The sequence below is a fragment of the Brachionichthys hirsutus genome, chromosome 4 (genome assembly GCF_040956055.1).
Source record: "Brachionichthys hirsutus isolate HB-005 chromosome 4, CSIRO-AGI_Bhir_v1, whole genome shotgun sequence".
NCBI classification, from domain to species: domain Eukaryota; kingdom Metazoa; phylum Chordata; class Actinopteri; order Lophiiformes; family Brachionichthyidae; genus Brachionichthys; species Brachionichthys hirsutus.
Window position 1 is genome coordinate 15,170,332 of NC_090900.1, and position 16,514 is coordinate 15,186,845.

General features: G+C 54.6%; 4 protein-coding genes across 4 annotated transcripts in view; 2 read left to right on the plus strand and 2 right to left on the minus strand.

Annotated features, from left to right (window-relative positions):
* igsf9b (immunoglobulin superfamily, member 9b) overlaps positions 1 to 4,330 on the plus strand; it is a 5,740-nt gene extending 1,410 nt beyond the window's left edge. Inside the window, 12 exon segments of the mRNA XM_068760940.1 lie at positions 61 to 206; positions 287 to 429; positions 501 to 641; positions 710 to 826; positions 926 to 1,076; positions 1,161 to 1,272; positions 1,349 to 1,524; positions 1,619 to 1,842; positions 1,917 to 2,001; positions 2,079 to 2,243; positions 2,330 to 2,366; positions 2,470 to 4,330. Coding sequence (XP_068617041.1) covers positions 61 to 206; positions 287 to 429; positions 501 to 641; positions 710 to 826; positions 926 to 1,076; positions 1,161 to 1,272; positions 1,349 to 1,524; positions 1,619 to 1,842; positions 1,917 to 2,001; positions 2,079 to 2,243; positions 2,330 to 2,366; positions 2,470 to 4,330 — 3,358 coding nt within the window.
* A 3,227-nt stretch (positions 4,331 to 7,557) lies between these two features.
* Positions 7,558 to 9,484, minus strand: gatd3l (glutamine amidotransferase class 1 domain containing 3, like). Its single transcript, XM_068738571.1, has 7 exons — positions 9,392 to 9,484; positions 9,267 to 9,319; positions 9,063 to 9,176; positions 8,854 to 8,985; positions 8,682 to 8,774; positions 7,768 to 7,933; positions 7,558 to 7,692 (listed from the first exon to the last, which is right to left on the minus strand). Exons 1-7 carry the CDS (start codon positions 9,482 to 9,484, stop codon positions 7,558 to 7,560), a joined length of 786 nt encoding a protein of 261 aa, XP_068594672.1.
* Positions 9,485 to 10,488: 1,004 nt separating this feature from the next.
* On the minus strand, positions 10,489 to 12,112 carry tmem127 (transmembrane protein 127). The gene is made up of 3 exons (XM_068738617.1): positions 11,824 to 12,112; positions 11,583 to 11,747; positions 10,489 to 11,495 (listed from the first exon to the last, which is right to left on the minus strand). Exons 1-3 carry the CDS (start codon positions 12,059 to 12,061, stop codon positions 11,185 to 11,187), a joined length of 714 nt encoding a protein of 237 aa, XP_068594718.1. The 5' UTR covers positions 12,062 to 12,112; the 3' UTR covers positions 10,489 to 11,184.
* Positions 12,113 to 14,005: 1,893 nt separating this feature from the next.
* On the plus strand, positions 14,006 to 16,513 carry ciao1 (cytosolic iron-sulfur assembly component 1). Its single transcript, XM_068760693.1, has 7 exons — positions 14,006 to 14,291; positions 14,628 to 14,776; positions 14,848 to 14,959; positions 15,029 to 15,117; positions 15,189 to 15,390; positions 15,730 to 15,793; positions 16,195 to 16,513. Exons 1-7 carry the CDS (start codon positions 14,153 to 14,155, stop codon positions 16,427 to 16,429), a joined length of 990 nt encoding a protein of 329 aa, XP_068616794.1. The 5' UTR covers positions 14,006 to 14,152; the 3' UTR covers positions 16,430 to 16,513.
* The last annotated feature ends 1 nt before the right edge of the window (position 16,514 follows it).

Genomic DNA, 16,514 nt, shown 5'->3' on the forward strand with positions numbered 1-16,514 from the left:
TTAGGCGCCGCCTGTTAGCTCCGCCTTTTCTTCTTCACGCTCTGGCGTTCCGGTCTTCAGGCTGCTGAAGTCCAGAGTGAAGATCCTGGTGGACGGGACGCTCCTCATTCCTAATCTCGTCCCAGAAGACGCCGGCAACTACACCTGCATCCCAACGAACGGCTTACTGACTCCGCCCTCGGCCTCGGCGCGCCTCACTGTGAAACGTAAGCTCCGCGAGAGGACGCCTCTCCGTGGACCCGACGGCTTCCCGCTTCACGATTGGTCCCTCCTCCACCCTTCTCAGACCCGGCGCGTGTTGGACGAATGTCCCGGGAAACGTATTTACCAGCAGGCATGGAGGGCGTCATCGAGTGCCCCGTCCAGGCCGACCCCCCCGTGACCTACGTCAACTGGACCAAAGACGGGACCAGCTTGAACCTCGACCATGTGAGCGAATCCGTGAAGGCGCGCCACCGGCCTGGCCAATCGGCTCGCGTGATGCTTCCTCCTCTGTCCAGTACCCGGGTTGGATGGTGAACGCCGAGGGCTCCGTGTTCATAACGACAGCCAATGACAACGCCGTGGGCTCGTACACGTGCACGGCCTACAACAGCTACGGCACCATGGGCCGGTCGGAGCCCACCCGGGTGGTTCTGAAGGTAAGGACCGAGTCTCGGGCCCTCCTGATAAACACGCACACCGGTAAAACTCCGCCCCCTTCCTGCAGGAACCGCCGTTATTCACGGCGCGTCCGAAGCTCGAGTACCTCCAGGAAGTGGGGCGGGACTTGATCGTTCCCTGCGAGGCCATTGGCGACCCCGCGCCGAACATCACGTGGAGTAAGGTACGGGAGGTTTCCCCCCCCCCCCCCCCCCGCTCCGCCGGTCAGGACGCGTCTCGTCTGTAATCTCACGTTGGATCTGGACGCCGTTCTTCCTCGCAGATCGGCCCTTCTCCTCGCTCGCGGTATTCCGTGGCGGCTAACGGCTCCCTGCTGCTGCAGCCGCTCGGCAAAGATCACCAGGGCGGCTGGGAGTGCTTAGCCAGCAACCGCGTGGCGGCCGTCGGCGCCGGCACCGTGGTGATGGTTCTGGGTGAGGGCGCCGCCCCGTTTCTCCAGACCGGGCGGGAAACATCCGTCCAGACGTTCACGCCCGCGCGTCTTTTCCGTTCCTCAGGCACCAGTCCCCACGCCGCGTCCTCGGTAGCCGTCGCCGCGGAGATGAACCAAGCCAACGTGTCCTGGGTGGCGGGCTTCGACGGCGGCTACACCCAGAAGTTCACCGTGTGGTCAGTAGGACGCGGCGCCCGCTGGAAGACGCCGCCGTTCGGCCTTTATTCCAGCTGTTTGTGATTTCGCTTCCAGGTTCAAACAGGCGTCCAGAGGGAAACACGAATGGGCGTCGTTGCCGGTGCCGACTTCCAAACGCCACCTGCTGGTGACCGGGCTGCTCGCCGGTACCGGCTACCAGTTCAGCGTCCTCCCTCAGAACAAACTCGGCTCCGGACCCTTCAGTGAAATCATCTCCGTGCGGACGCCAGGTCTGTCGCGTTTCTCCGTGACCTTTCACCCCTCACGCATCTTTACCGCTGTTTTTAAATTTACATTTCCTCTTCTCGTCAGCTGTGCCAACAGACCCGCCCACAGTCGCCGCGCTCCCGTTGCTGGACCCGCCCACATTCCTGTCAGCCAACCGGACGGAGGAAGGCGTCCTGCTCCAGTGGTCTCCCCCGGAGACTCCTTCCTCCCCTCTGACGGGCTACGTGCTGTAGGGCCGGACGGACCGGGGCCAGTGGTTGGTCCTCGGCAGCAACATCAGCGCCGATCAGAGCGAGCTGCTGGTCCTCGGACTGTTCCGGGTAACGACCCGGTTTCTGCTTCCACCTCTGCGTCCCGCGTCCTAGCTTTGACTTCCTGTCTGTCTTTGTCTCAGGACTGCAGCTACGATTTAAGGCTGATGTCCCGCGCCAACAGAGACCTGAGCGGCCCGAGCGAGTCGGTCAGCGTCGACACCATCGGTGACCCGAACTCGCCGGTTTCTGTATTTCTCTGGATGGTTTTACGACCGTCTTTATCAACCCGGGTCTGATTCCAGGAATGGAGATGTACCCGCGGCGCCCGAGTCTGTTGGAGGTCATCCCCGAGCCTCTGCTCGCCGGCGTATTGGGCGGGGTGTGCTTCCTGTTTGCGGCCATTGTCCTCTCTTTGGTGACGGCGTGCTATGTGACCCGGCGGCGGCGGCGCCGAAAAACCAGACAAGGTAAACCTTTTAAACGCGCTCTGTTAGAACGGGACGTCTCCCCCGGGGCGGTTCGACCTTTAACCCCTTTGCTCGCCGTCTCCCAGATCTCCCGCCTGCCCTCCAGAAGAACTCGTCTCCAGGGTAAGTGTCTTTGCGAGACGCCGTTAGGGGCGGGACATTGAAGGAACGCTTTCATGCCGCTCTGCTGCTGTTTCTGAAACTTCCCGTCCGTGTCTTTCCTCAGCGCTCGCTCGCCTCCTCGCAGCCCGGACAGCGTCCTGAAGCTGAAGCTGTGTCCGCCGTTGCCCTTCTTCCCCAACGCCTCGTCCTCGCAGTCCGACCGCAGCCGCGGGGACGACCACGACCAGCGGAGACATCTCCTGTCCAACTCCTCCCCTCCGCCACATTACACGCTGTTTGAGAGTCACCTGGGCGCTCAGGCGGCGGCGGCGTCGCCGACGGCTCTGGAGTCCATCTCCAGGGGGCTCGACGGACGCTTCATCGTCCAGACGCTGCCAGAGGACGCCAGTCCCTCCGATAGGACAAAGACAACGGCGGATGTCCTGCAGATGAACGGTGGGCCGAGCAACAGGACGTCGTTCAGGGACTCTCCCAAGTCGGGCATCCTGAGCTCGGAGAGGGGCGGGAGGAAGGACTGTCCTCTCACCGTGGACATCCCGGAGCTGAGCAGACCCGCGTCCTCCCCCGGAAGAGTCCGGGCCATGGCCAGGAACTTCTCCCGGCACGGCTGCTTTTACTCGGATGACGAGCAAGGCTCCGAGGCGCTGCTGGAGAGAGCCAGCTTTTACTCAGACAACAGCGAGAAGAAGCCCGGCGACGGTCACAGGAGACGTCTCGCGCCGGGCGACGCCCAAGATCTCTTCCCGAGTTTGGGTCGGAAAAATAAGCCGCCGGAAAAAGGCTACCGGCCGATGGAGGATCAGAATAACAGCACGATGGTTTCGCAGCTCGACAGCGAGCCGGAGCCGGAGAACACGACATCCTATCAGGTAGCCTCTACTCGGACAGCGAGTCCTCAAAGGTCCACGTCAGGAGAAGACCCGGTCTGGAAGCTACAAGACGTCGCGCTGAGGCAGAAGTCCAGGCCGCCCGGTCAGGCGAGTCGGGAACCCAACCATCGACGGGCGTGCTACTTCGGGAGCAGCAGTAGTCCAACGGACCGGCTAGCTGCTTCTCGCCTTCAATGGGACATCAGCCCCGTCCCATCGTCCCCGGGCCTCGTCCCTGAGCGGAGACGCCATGACATCACGCCGCCCGCGTCACAGCATCTGCTCGCATGTCGGGAAACCACAGACGTCGATTCGTCGCGCTCTCCGGCCGCCCAGAACGCTTCCATGGACCCCCGACCCCAAACGCCACATAGAGCGACCGGGACGTGCAGGAGGTCCGTGGCTGAGCCGGGTTTAGAGGAGAAGGCGCCGGGCCAAGGCGCGGCCTCGAGCTCCAGACATTCATACGCTTGTGGGGGCGTGGCCAGAGGTCCGTCTGCTGGCGGAGACGGGCCTTCTGCTCCATATAGTCAGTCTAAGGTAGACCCGAGTCCGTCGAGTGGTTCTAGCAAACAGGAAAGAGAGGCCCGGCCGCAGGACGCCAGACGGGGTTTGGGCTTTCACGCCGCGCTAGAGAGGGAGGGCGTGCGAAGCCGCTCCAGGAGGAGCGAGACGGGACTTTTCTCCGATAGTCCGAGTCCCGTTTCAGCGCTGACTCTCGTAGAAGAAGCTGAGAGTGACCAGTCCCAGTTTCCTGTTCCCAGAATATCGGCGCCGTCTCCCAAAATGTCCGCTCTGCAGACGAGTGCGATTCTGGAATACCTGAGCCTTCCTGGTTTCATTGAAATGAGCGTGGACGAACCCGCGGAAGACGCGGAAGACGCTGAAGACGCGGAGACAGCTGGACAGAGTTTAGAAGGACAGCCGGAGAAGTCCCCGACAGCCAAGCCCGACGTGGTTCCCAGAAACTGGGAGGTGCACGTTCAGGAACAAAGAGCGGGCTCTGTAGAGTCCAGCTTCCACGCCGGCGCCAAACGCTGCCTCCAGGGGGGGGCAAGGATCCTTCGCTCCGAGTACGATTCCCAGACGAGATGAGGACGCCGTTTCCTGGCCCAGAAAAAACGTGCAAGCAACTTTACGATGAAAAAACGCGTAATAAAGGAACAGACAGGCCCGGGTCCAGGAACGGGTCCAGGAACGGGTCCAGATCGGCTCACGCCTTGTTCAGCGCCGCTGAAGGCGTGGCCGACATCGCAGCGAAACACTCGCGGGGTTCAGCGGACGCCGGCGAGTCTTTCTCGGAGCAGTCCCAGAGACGAGCGTCTCAGGGCGGCCGGGTGAACAACATCGCCTCGCGGATCTGTCAAGCCCCCGGTCCATTTCTGAAGAAGTCCGTCAGCGCGGGCCCTTGCAGGACGCTCTCGGGTTTGGGACAACCTCGTCCCTTCCTCAAGAAGTCCATCAGTCTGGGCTCACAGAGGTGGGAGCACTTCGAGGTCCCGAGGACATATGTCTCTGAGACGTGTTACTGGGATGAATCCCCGAGTCCAGATGTCCGGTCCTACAGTTTAGGCCGGAGTCCCTCTTCCTTTCCTCGACCCGGTCCCTCCTGGAGGGAGTATGTCCCGTCCCGACGTCCCAGCTTAGAGAGACAAAGACCTTTCGCTAGCCCGTCCTACCTCACGCCATCGATGTTCCCTTCGAGACAAACCTCGCCAGTGACGGAAACTTCCCATCCGCGACGGCAAGCCGCGGTTTTCCCAGAATCCTCCAGGTGGGCCCCTTCGTATCAGTACAGCCCCGTCCCCGAGTACCAACACTGGGGGGACGGCGTGAGACCCGCGGATCCCAGGAGGGGCCCCCCGAGGTCCTACCTGCCCAGGGGCATCAGTTGGCCCTCGCCTTATTATAGCCCTGTCCCCCCCAGGGAGGGGGGGTGTCACAGGCTGATGGGGAGGGGGGGGGAGGCAGAGGGGCGGGACGGGGGGCGGGCCAGTTACGCCAGTCAGAGCAGCGGCAGAGGTAGCGCCGGCCTCTTCCGGCAGTCGCTGTCCGCCACGCCCACTCTGCTCAGCTCGCCCGAAACCACGGAGGAGAGCGAGCGGCACAGAGCGGGGGCGGAGCTTCCCGAGAGGAGAGCGAAAAGGTGAAACGCCGCCACGCCCGGACGATAACAGCGACAACGAGCACGGCGGAGCGTCTTCCTGGTGGAGGGGAACACACACACACTGTTGCGTCTTTGTGATGATGTCATCTGACTCCTCCCCTTTGTGCATCTCATTAGAAGGAGCACGTCGGTCGACGAGAGTTACGAGTGGGACGTCGGCGCGGACGCCGAGGTCCCGGAGGCCACCGGGTCGGACGGCGTCCGATGGCGGCCCGACCGCGCCGGGGGCCTCCGGGACCGGCAGCCGAAAGGTGAACGCCGTCTTCGCTCTCCTCGCATTTCTGATGTCGCATGCGCCGTCGTGATCGCGTCCCTCCATGCGACGCCGCGTCCTTTCATGGCTTGCTGTCGTGTGTTTGTCCCATGCCGTGCCATTCCATCCATTTCCTCTTCCCCGTCCCCCGTCCCCGTCCCGTCCCCCGTCCCCCATCCCCCAGGCCCGTCTCCCTCCGTCAGCACGCCAGCGTCCGACCAGAACAGCCGCTCCCTGAGCGCGGAGCGCTTCAATGCTCTCCGCCAGGAGTACCAAGAGTACAGGCGCGCCCGGGACGGCGTGCGTCCCCGTGAGTCCAGCCTGTCCACGGGCCACGGGTCAGACTCCGACAGCAGCTCGGCGCCGCTCTAGCGGCTTCACCCGGTCCGTTGCTCCGCCTCCCTTCCTGTCTCGCCTCCCCCCCGCCTGCTGCTGTGAAACACGCAAAGCGAATTAGTGCAGGTCAGAGCCAACGCTGAGGGAGTGTCCTCTGACGCCGCCGCTCTTTGTCCTCCGCAGGTTCCACCAAGACCAGATCGTTTATACCGGACACGCCTCATCCTGTCCCGGCAGGCGGAAGTTAGCGCTCCGGGCGACGAAGACTCCGGGCGACGAAGGCTCCGGGCGACGACTTCTTCTTCCATGAAGCTGAGAAGGGATTATTTCTGTTTCTAAGATCCCGGAACGTTCCTGTTCGTTTTTATTTTTCGGTCTTTACAATCAGGCACAGGAGGCCGGTCTGACACATGAAGCCCCCCCGCCCCCCCCCCCCCCTGAATAACATAGGCTAACGTTTGAGGGTTAACAGAGAGCAGGTCCGTAGACCTAGATAGATCACGGTTCAGGTTCACTTCGTCTCTTTCTGCTTGAAGTATTTTTACCTTCTGAGTCAGAAATACTTGAATAGTTCCATTTAGCATCGCATCATTCGGCGACTCGGACCTTTCGGTACCGTTCGGTACCGTTCGGTGTGTAAATGAGGTTGTTATTTACCGCTGGGATCGTCTTCCCGGTTCCAGGAACGCATTTCACAGTAACAGGATTTTAGTGTTTGTTCAAAACGTACAAATGTTTGTACTGTTGTTTATTCCACTTCAACGTTTCATCAGGTGATGAGATCAGACGACCCCACCTGAAAAGGTCAAACCTCGGGGGGGGGAGGCTTTGATTGATCATCAGACTGAACTGATCAGCGGGTTTGAATGACCTGTATTAAGTTGAGCTACGATATGCAAACATGTTTACAAGCCACGTCTCCGTGGCGACGGCAGCACTGTGAGTATCTCATCCACTTCCGGTTCTGTTGAATTGAAAGTCTTTTATTGGTTTTGGGGATTTTTTTTTTTTTTATTGGAGAATTTCAAAATTAAATGACCGATTTAAAGAAAATGATTGTAACTAAGTTTGTATTATATTTACTAAAAAGAAAAGAAAATACGGTGTGAATGAATTTCTGGCGATGCTTCTGGAGGTTTTGTACAAAATGGAAATTTTTATATCTCACCATGTGGTTGTTTTGTCATTTTTATATGTTTATAAAATGTTTATTCTGAAGCCTCAAATCACTCCTTCCCTTCTTTCTTCTGCGCCATGTAGCGCAGCAGAGCTTCGCGCTAAAATGCTAACGCTTGTCTGCGTTTACAGGGAACATCAGTGCGATTCGTCCTCTGGGGACACTGATGTTGTCTCTCGGGACGATTTGACGGTTTGGTCTTTCCTCTGGGGATCATGAACGTCCTTTCGAGCCGCTGCTGTTCTCAAACATTAGAAACACGAGACATCGGATGTCCAAACAGTTTATTCCAAAGGCTTCTAAAGTTAAACTCGGTGACGTAAAGAGGATCACGGGCGCTTCAGATTCTTAAAGGAGCGCTTGTTTTGCTCATAAACGATCATTTCCCGTTACTTGGCTGACATGCGCATCACGTGTTTCACCATGTTTCCAATGCCGTCAAATATATAGTGGAAGTGATATTCGGTGTCCCACATGAAGGCGGGGGTGCTGACCACTTTGTTCTTCTCGTCCACGAAGGCTTCGTGGAAGGGAAAGGGTTAAGGCCGCAGAACAACAACAACAACAACAACAACAACAACCTAAGCCAGGGAGGATATGTAAGGCTCGCGGGCGTGGTGCTGGGCCCCCATGCTTTTCACCGCCTGCACCATGCTGGTGTGGGGCCAGCCCCCCCACTGGGTGGGCTCGTCCTGCTCGCGGCCCATCGTCACCTCCAGGTTGGGCAGCACACGGCAGGCCAGAACCGGCGCCATGCTGGCCAGTCTGAAACGGGACAGCAGAGGGGGGGGGGGGGGGGGGGTCAATGTGGTCTCCCCAGGGATCTGTCCGGGATCTGTCCGGGAGGGGTCGAGTCCGAAAGCAGCAGAGGATTAAAGCGGGCTGGCTCCGGGTCAGAAGTCTGCTGTAATCACCCCTGACCTGACCCCCCCGTCCCCAAGCTGACCCCTGCCCAGCTGCCCCTTATTACCCCCCCCCCCCAGCCGTCCAAGTTCCTACGCCTGCTCCTCCTCTTCCTCTGGATCCAGCAGGAGGAGGAGGAGGACCAACTTGAACAGAACTAATGACATTATTGATTTTATTTTTTTTGATGTTTTATGGATTTGAGTCCATTTTATGATCAACCTGCTTGTAAACATTTAATCTGGAATAGAAGTAAAAGTCGCTTTTTGACATTTAAACATTTTTATGTATTTTATTTTGGGCCAAAATGTTGAATTATTTTCTGAGCGTTTGACGCAACACCAGAACTCTTTCTTTCTACTGCGGGCTTGTCTTTTGCTATTTAGAACGTTTTACAATTCTGGTTTTGTTCCCATGGCAACGGCCTTCACCCTGTTTTTCACGCCACATTTTTTATGCTTTGATAAATTGTGAATTTAATCTAAAATCCCAAAACAAGTCAGAATATATTTGTTGCCTTTCCAGCGTCCCATCACTTTATTGAACCTTTATCTGTGCTAATAATCTGCTCCAATCCGATTTAAAGTGTCGGAACCGGCGCGGCACCGACCCGATGGGCTTCTGTGAGCGGTGGAAGTCCTTCAGCACCTTCTCCACGTCGCCGTGCAGCTTGCAGTCTTTGCCCTCCTTCACGAACGTGGACCTGCGGGGAGTTTTATCACGTCACCGATGCGTCCGTTTCACGCCACGCCGCGTGACGTCATAGCCCCCCCCTGCCTCACAGATTCTTGATGACGCCGTGGCCTCCGGGGAAGATGACGCCATCGAAGCTGTTCACGTCCAGTTTGGACAGATCCTGCATCTGGGTCGGGCCTTGGCCGTGACTGAAGCGAGCCGCCTCCATCATGGCGTTCCTGGGGAGGGGGGGGGTGTCAGAGGTGAAGGTGAGCCGCTCACAGGTGAGGGTGGGGGGGTCACCGATGGAGCCTACCGGTTCTCCCCGGGGGCAGGCTGCTTCCTCACGTGGTCCGACACGTGCATCTGCTGCTGGTTCGGGGCGAACATCTGGAAGCGCGCGCCGTGGCGGCTCAGGTGGTACATGGTACTGCAGAGAGAGAGAGAGAGATTAGTCACCCCCACCCCCCCCTCCAGTGACCCCCCTTACCCCCCCCCCCCATCCGGGTCCGGTACTCACTACACCCCCTCCTGGACGTCGGTCCCGTCCCACCAGCCGCACCCCGAGAACACCTGAGACCCATCAGAGGCGACACGTCACTACAGCGTGGCCACGCCCCCCCCGCCCCCCCACACAGGACTTACCACCGCGATGTTGCTGCTGCCCCAGTTGCCCCAGTTGCCCTGGTGGACGAGGCGGGCCGGCTGGCGGGACAACAAGGACCTCGTCGCCAACATGATCAGTTTCAGGAGGACGAGGAGGATCCAGAAGACTCCAGCGAGACTTCTGGTCGTCATAGCGACCCCTCTGTATTTATACACCTGCGGCGTGACGTGCGCGCGTAAGCCCTGCGTTCATCCCGGGTTTGCCTCCCGGTGCCCCCCCCCCCCTCCCCCCCCCGTTAACACCTGTTTATTCTCCTGATTAACTTAAGTCATTTGGGCCACAGAGTGAGAGCAAAGATTATTGTCCTACATTTATTTTGTTCTATTTTTAGATTTTTTTGAAACCATGAAAACAAACCTTTATCGGCTGGATTCACTTTGATGTCGTTGTTAGTTTAGAGCTTATTCACTAAAAGCAACACTTTCAGTAACGGCGGATTCTTCTGGATTGCTCGTTACAAGTCTCTGTCTTCAAAGAAAAAAGCGATAATATCTGCAATCCGGATCCGATCCGGATGAAAGTCGGTGGTGAGATGGAGACCCCCCCCCCCGGCCGTACATGACTGTGTGAAGTTCCATAAACATCGATCACTAATCAATAGAGATATTGGGGAACTAATTTTGAAGCTGCAACGTTAACAAATATTTCAAAGTGATCCAGAATCCGGGATCTCTTCTGGATCACCACGGAAACGTAATGGTCTGTTCCCGGTGACATTCCCAACACGTCCTTTGATATGTCCCGCCCCACCTGTCGCTGTTTGAGTCGCGCTGCTCACGGACAGACAGATGGACGTGGTCGACGCTGCAAAGCGTCAGGCGAGCTGAATTAATAGACAGATTTTAAAATGCTTCCGACTTTCAGCGGAGGATGTGAATCCGTTCCGTACGAGCTGGACTTCATGCCCTTTAAAGTCCATTACGGCGTCCCGGTAAGGCTCTTACTCGCCGTGACGCCGTGTTGCGTCTAGACGGTAAAGCTAGAAATAAGCCGGTCAGATTGAAACGTCAGAGACAATCGACATCCTGCCGGATCCAAACGGCAGCTCGTCCAGTTACAAACGACAAACGTGAGGTAAAGTATGGCATTTAGTTTATTCCAAACACTTTCTTTTTCTTTTCTTAATGTAGAAACAATATTGACATAATGGTGACAAAGTAGAGTGGAAATTATGAGCAGAGAAAATAAAAGAAATGCGGTAAACAGAATCAACCTCAGCGAGACGTCTCCTCCAGGAGCTCCCTGAAAGGGTTAAAATCCTCACGAGAACTCGGGTGGGAATTACAAAGTAGGAAGACGGTAAATCAAACGCGAACGTGAGCCGTTAATGCGACGCCGTCCCCGTTTACCGACTCGCTTCGGCCGTCGGGAGCGTCTTCGGAGCCGACGTTTCGTTTTCACGTTATTTCAAGTACGACCACGATTCGATAAGACGAAACCAGCGACCGATTGTCCACAAAAACAAAGTCGGACGCAGCTAAATAATAAATAACAAAACGTTTCAGTGTTTGTGATGCGTCGGTGAAATAAAGAAAATCGCTCGGGCGGCAAAATATACATTTAAAAGTGACGACGAAGCTTCGACCGCGTCCAGCCGAGAGCGGCGCGACCTCTGACCTTCGGTATTTACCACCGATCCGTTCCATCTATTGGTCGCCGTTTTAATTTGCTTCACATGTTAAGGACCGAATCCTAAAAGCCATTTACATGCAAATCGCTTCCGGCTTCAGCGGCGAAGCTTTCATCTCCTAAAGGCGCCCGTCCGTCCCCGTCAGGGCGCGTAGGCCGGCGGCGGCTGGAACTGATTGGCCACGTCGTAATCGGCGGGAAAGCTTTCGCTGCTGTCCTCCATCTCGGAGAGCAGCTCCAAAGCCTGCTCCTCCTCCTCCGTGGGGTAGTGGCGCAGCAGGTTGGCGGCCGTGGCGAGGATGGAGGCGCCGCCGGCCCCGGCCACCAGGTAGAAGCTGATGGCGAAGGTGACGTAGATGAGCGAGCCGTGATACTTCTTGTGCTGCTGCTGCAGCGACAGGACGAGCTCCGACGCCCAGTAGCAGAAGCCGATGACGGTGGCGCACTGCAGGACTGGGGGGGGGGGGGGGGAGAGAGAGAGAAAAGGGCGAGTTAGTCGTAGGTTTAACAGGAAGGGAGGCGGGGAAACGGCCGGCCGACCTGTGAGGATGTGGGCGAAGGCGTATCTGCGCGTTATCTTCAGGGCGGGGTGTTTGGGGCCGAACACGTCCAGGAGGAACGCCGTCAAGCTGCAGAGGATGCCCAGGAAGCAGAAGGCAGCGATGACCCTGAGCAGGAGGACGGTCTGGGGGTTCACGCAGTAATCTGGGGGGGGTCACACGTTATTAAAGGTAACATTACTCCTTTCCTCTGGGCTAACCGGTCTGCGCTGGGCCCTCACCATCCAGAAGCTTCGGGTCCATGTACCCTAAAACATCCGCCACCCCCAGCTCCTCTCTGGGGCAGGAGCCCCCGTGAACCCGGAGCCAGGCGGGTTCCGCCAGAGCCGTGCATAGCGCCGTGATGGACAGGGCCCCCGGAAGGGCCGACACCAGGCTGCGCTCCGGCTGCTTGGGCAGCGCGGTGCCGCCTCTCCTCCTCCGGCCCGCGGGGACGGTGGAACCCGGCGGGGCGTACATGCTGATCAAAAGGCCCTCACCGGCCGGTGTCGCGTTTGGTTTTCCTTTTATTGTCGGTATATACGACGGTAACGACCGTCAGTAAGGTCAGCCAACCGGCTGGCCAAACGTTACGTTACAGTTAACGTTACCTGGAGCTTTGATTTCTACTAAATATGTCCGAACGGCGCTTGACCTCACGGCTAGCTGCCTGACAGACAGGACACGTATCGGCCTGACGGTCACACAACAAACAGGATGGCCTTCGGGCCTGTTAGCTCTGTTGTTAGCTCGGAAAGGTAGTTCTCCGTTAACGCCTAGTTTCGAGGAAAATAATAAATATAAACAAATTACGTAAACCATAAAGTACGAATTAACGTTACCCGCTTCCCCGATGGAAATTAACCAAGGTGCTTTATTAAAAACAAACGCAAAACAAAACAAAAGGCAGCTTACGCCTACTTCCTGCGAATTGTCTACTTCCTTGTTCACATAATTCTTCTTCGGCGATTGAATAGAATGTCGTAGAAACTTGAGCGTCGATCGGTGCTGCCATCTACTGGCAGCAAAACAACTGCTGCAAACGTGTGCAGTAAATGTACTAGTATGTAATTTTGTTTTATTTTTACGCTTATTCGTACTACGGAAGCTTATTGCATTCACAATTCAGTTTTCCTGAATTTATGAGATAACTTCAAGAAAAAAAAAAGTTTCGGTTTTCCTGAATTTATGAGATAACTTCAAGCCCTATTTTCTGAAGAAGCATGTCGGAGTATTTTTAACAAATGCCTAATTGTTTCCTGAGTAACAACAAAGCCATGTTGAAGGCATTTCTGGTGCATCATCTTATATCCATGGAGCATGCCATGTTGATTCATCTGTTCCTGAAGAAACAGCGCAGTGTCCAGCAAATCAGAATGGCACTTTCTTCTGAACAACCGCATAGACTTGAGGTGCCTATGCAAAGTCGATAAACTGAGAACAATCCCTTCAAGGTTACTCAGACAGCAGAGTATTTCCCAGTGTCTTAATCCAAAGATGAAAATAAAAGCGAATAGAACAAGCAAGAGCTACGGCAGCCATTACTAGACCTGAAATAAATAGGCCTACAGAATTATTTCAACATTTCAGAAAAACTGAAAAAATTACCTCTAAAAACCGAAAAATATTACCTCTAAAAACCGAAACAAATTACCACTAAAAACAGAAAAGAAAAAATTTGCTCTAAAAACCGAAAAATAATTACCTCTAAAAACCGAAAAATATTACCACTAAAAACAGAAAAGAAAAAATTTGCTCTAAAAACCGAAAAATAATTACCACTAAAAACCGGAAAAAAAATTACCTCTAAAAACAGAAAAATATTACCTCTAAAAACAGAAAAAAATACCTCTAATAACATAAAAAAAAACATTTAGCATTAATTTATCTCATTATTTCAGAAAAACAGAAAAAAATACCTCTAAAAACAGGAAAGAAAGAATTTATCTCATTAATTCAGAAATTCAGGAAAACCGATTTTTTTTTCTTCAGTGAATGCAATAAGCTTCCGTATGATTCTAAAGTTAAAAGGACAAAACAAACGTTTGGCCAAAATGTCGAAACATTTGTTCTTTAATATGTATACAGTAATTTATTTCCAACTTACAAGCAATACAATAAAAATAGCTTACAGCGGATTTAAGCATTTTAAAAAAATCAATTGATTTATTACGTTATGTCCTTTGAAAACTAGAATTTAAAAAAGTTGGTGAGCGTGATAATAGCACATTACTTGTAATTATTACGAACTGAACTGTATGTTTGTTTAAAAAATGGTTTATTAATTTGAATCCTTTTTAAATTTAAACTTTAGTAGCATTTTGTATCGTGATACTGGATCAGATTAGCAAAATAAAAACATTCCGTAATAAATTGGAAACATAACTCCCACAATGCATTGCGTAAAGCGCAAAGATGGCGGCTTTTCCTTCATGTTTACGTTTTTAGACTCTCACACTTTGTAGTTTTCTCAGAACTCGGCTGTTTTTCTACTTTTCTCTCCGGGTTATTAAATCCTTTCCGGTTCGGTCGTTGATTTATCCGGTTCAGAGGCTCCGTACCGGCCCCGATATGAAGGACTCTCTGTCCCTGGTCCAGCGACTTACCGGACATCCGGACTCTCGGTGCTGGTTCGTGAGTTGGAACCCAACCGGGACTCTGCTCGCCTCGTGCGGAGGCGACAAGGCCATCCGGATATGGGGACGAGAGGGTGAGCTGACGTCACTGTGAACACCGAGCGTGCTACTTGCTAATGAAGCTAACAAGATAACGTTGAATTTGACGAGACGGTCGACCACAGGAGCACACTGCGCATGTCTGGCCCTGTGACGTCATGAATGAATGTCATCCATCTTCTGATGAAGATGCCGGTGAGCGTGTAAACCCTGGACAAGTCGCCAGACATGGGGAGAGCATGCAAACCCCTCACAGAAAGTCGGATTTGAACCTGCGACCTTCTCGCTGTGGGGCAGCAGCACTAGCCGCTGCGCCGGCGTACTGCTGTTGATGATAAATAACTCGGCGTCTCCCTGTCGTCTCCTTCCAGGCGACTCGTGGGTCTGTAAGAGCGTCCTGGAGGACGGACACCAGCGCACCGTGAGGAAGGCGGCGTGGTCGCCCTGCGGGAATTACCTGGCCTCCGCCAGCTTCGACGCCACGACGTGCGTCTGGAAGAAGAGGAACGACGGCTTCGAGGTCGGAGCGGACCGACCTTCACGTTGCAGCAGCTTTTCGGGTTTGACTCTTGGCTCCGCCTCCTCTTCCAGAGTCTGACCGTCCTGGAGGGACACGAAAACGAAGTCAAGTGCGTGGCGTGGGCTCCGTCGGGGAATCTGCTGGCGACGTGCAGCCGAGACAAGAGCGTCTGGATCTGGGAAGGTCCGTGTCCCGCGTTTAAATCGGAACCCGCTCACGTCTGGGAATGATCTCTGTCCTTCTGCTTCCCAGTGGACGAGGAGGACGAGTACGAGTGCGTGACGGTCCTGAACTCGCACACGCAGGACGTCAAGCACGTGGCGTGGCATCCGAATCAGGAGGTAGGCCCGCCCCCGCACCCGAGCGACTCCGGTCTGTTCCCGAGCCGGTTCTCTAAAGCGCGTTTCCGCAGCTCCTGGCTTCGGCGAGCTACGACAACAACGTCTGCGTGTACCGGGAAGAGGACGACGACTGGGAATGCCGCGCCACGCTGAAGGGACACGCCTCCACGGTCTGGAGTCTGACGTTCGACGCCGCCGGGCGGAGGCTGGCCTCCTGCAGCGACGACCGCACCGTCAAGATATGGAAGGAGAACCCGCACGAAAGCGGGCAGGGTGGGTGCCGCTTCACGTTCCGGCCGCTAGATGGCGGCATAGATCCCCCTTATTTTATGATCGGATTCTTTGAACACGTTTCTGTTCAGTTTATCAGTAAATGAATCGATAATTGGATGTAAAAGATGAAACCCGTTGCTCCAGTGTGAATAATAATGTCTAATTTTTAGATTTTTGTATTTTATCTAATTTATTTTCACGTTCCTGTTTTATTGTCTGTATTGATTTGCTGTTTTTATCTTATGTACTCTCTGTAAAGCGACTTTGAGTGTCTAGAAGATAAAATGTATTATTATTATTATTAATAAGTGGACGTTCTGGTTCGTCTCGTCTGAACAGGAGAGTGGACGTGTGTCTGCACTCTGTCCGGGTTCCACGGCCGGGCCGTCTACGACGTCGCCTGGTAAGATCCGCCTCATCGTCGTCGGTCTCATGGATGCAACGAACCCCCCGGACCGATTTCTTTACAGGAACGGTTCGCCCCTAAAAAAAAAAAATTCAGATTCAGAATACTTTATGAATCCCAAAGGTAGATTCATGCACACATTTAAAAGTCTACAAATTTTGACCCTTTTTTTTTTTATTTGCTTTGAACTTTCCAAATCATTTTGTGGCTGCTGCATTATTTCGTATGAACTTTAGATTTTAAAACTAGTAACCTTCTTCAGCATTTTCTGGAAACTCAACATTCCATCTTTCCATCTACGTGGGGTGAGGTAAAGGACGGCTGGATTGTCTTTACTCGTCCCCCCCTCCTGTCCTTTGTCCCGTAACGTGACGTCAGACTGTCCCGTCTCTGCCCAGGTGTCGGCTGACCGGCGCCTTGGCTACGGCGTGCGGCGACGACGCGGTGCGAGTGTTCAAGGAGGACGAGACGGCCGACCCCGATCAGCCGCTGTTCTCTCTGGTTGCCCAGGCGACCAAAGCTCACCAGCAGGATGTCAACTGCGTCGCCTGGAACCCCAAGGAGGCGGGGCTCCTGGCCTCCTGCAGCGACGACGGCGATATCGCCATCTGGAGGCTCCAGGACGACGACTGAACGATCTTCACGTCTGTCTGAACTCGATGCTTCGGCGCTTTTAAAAAACGAACGTTGAATGTTTATATAAATAAAGAAATGAAAT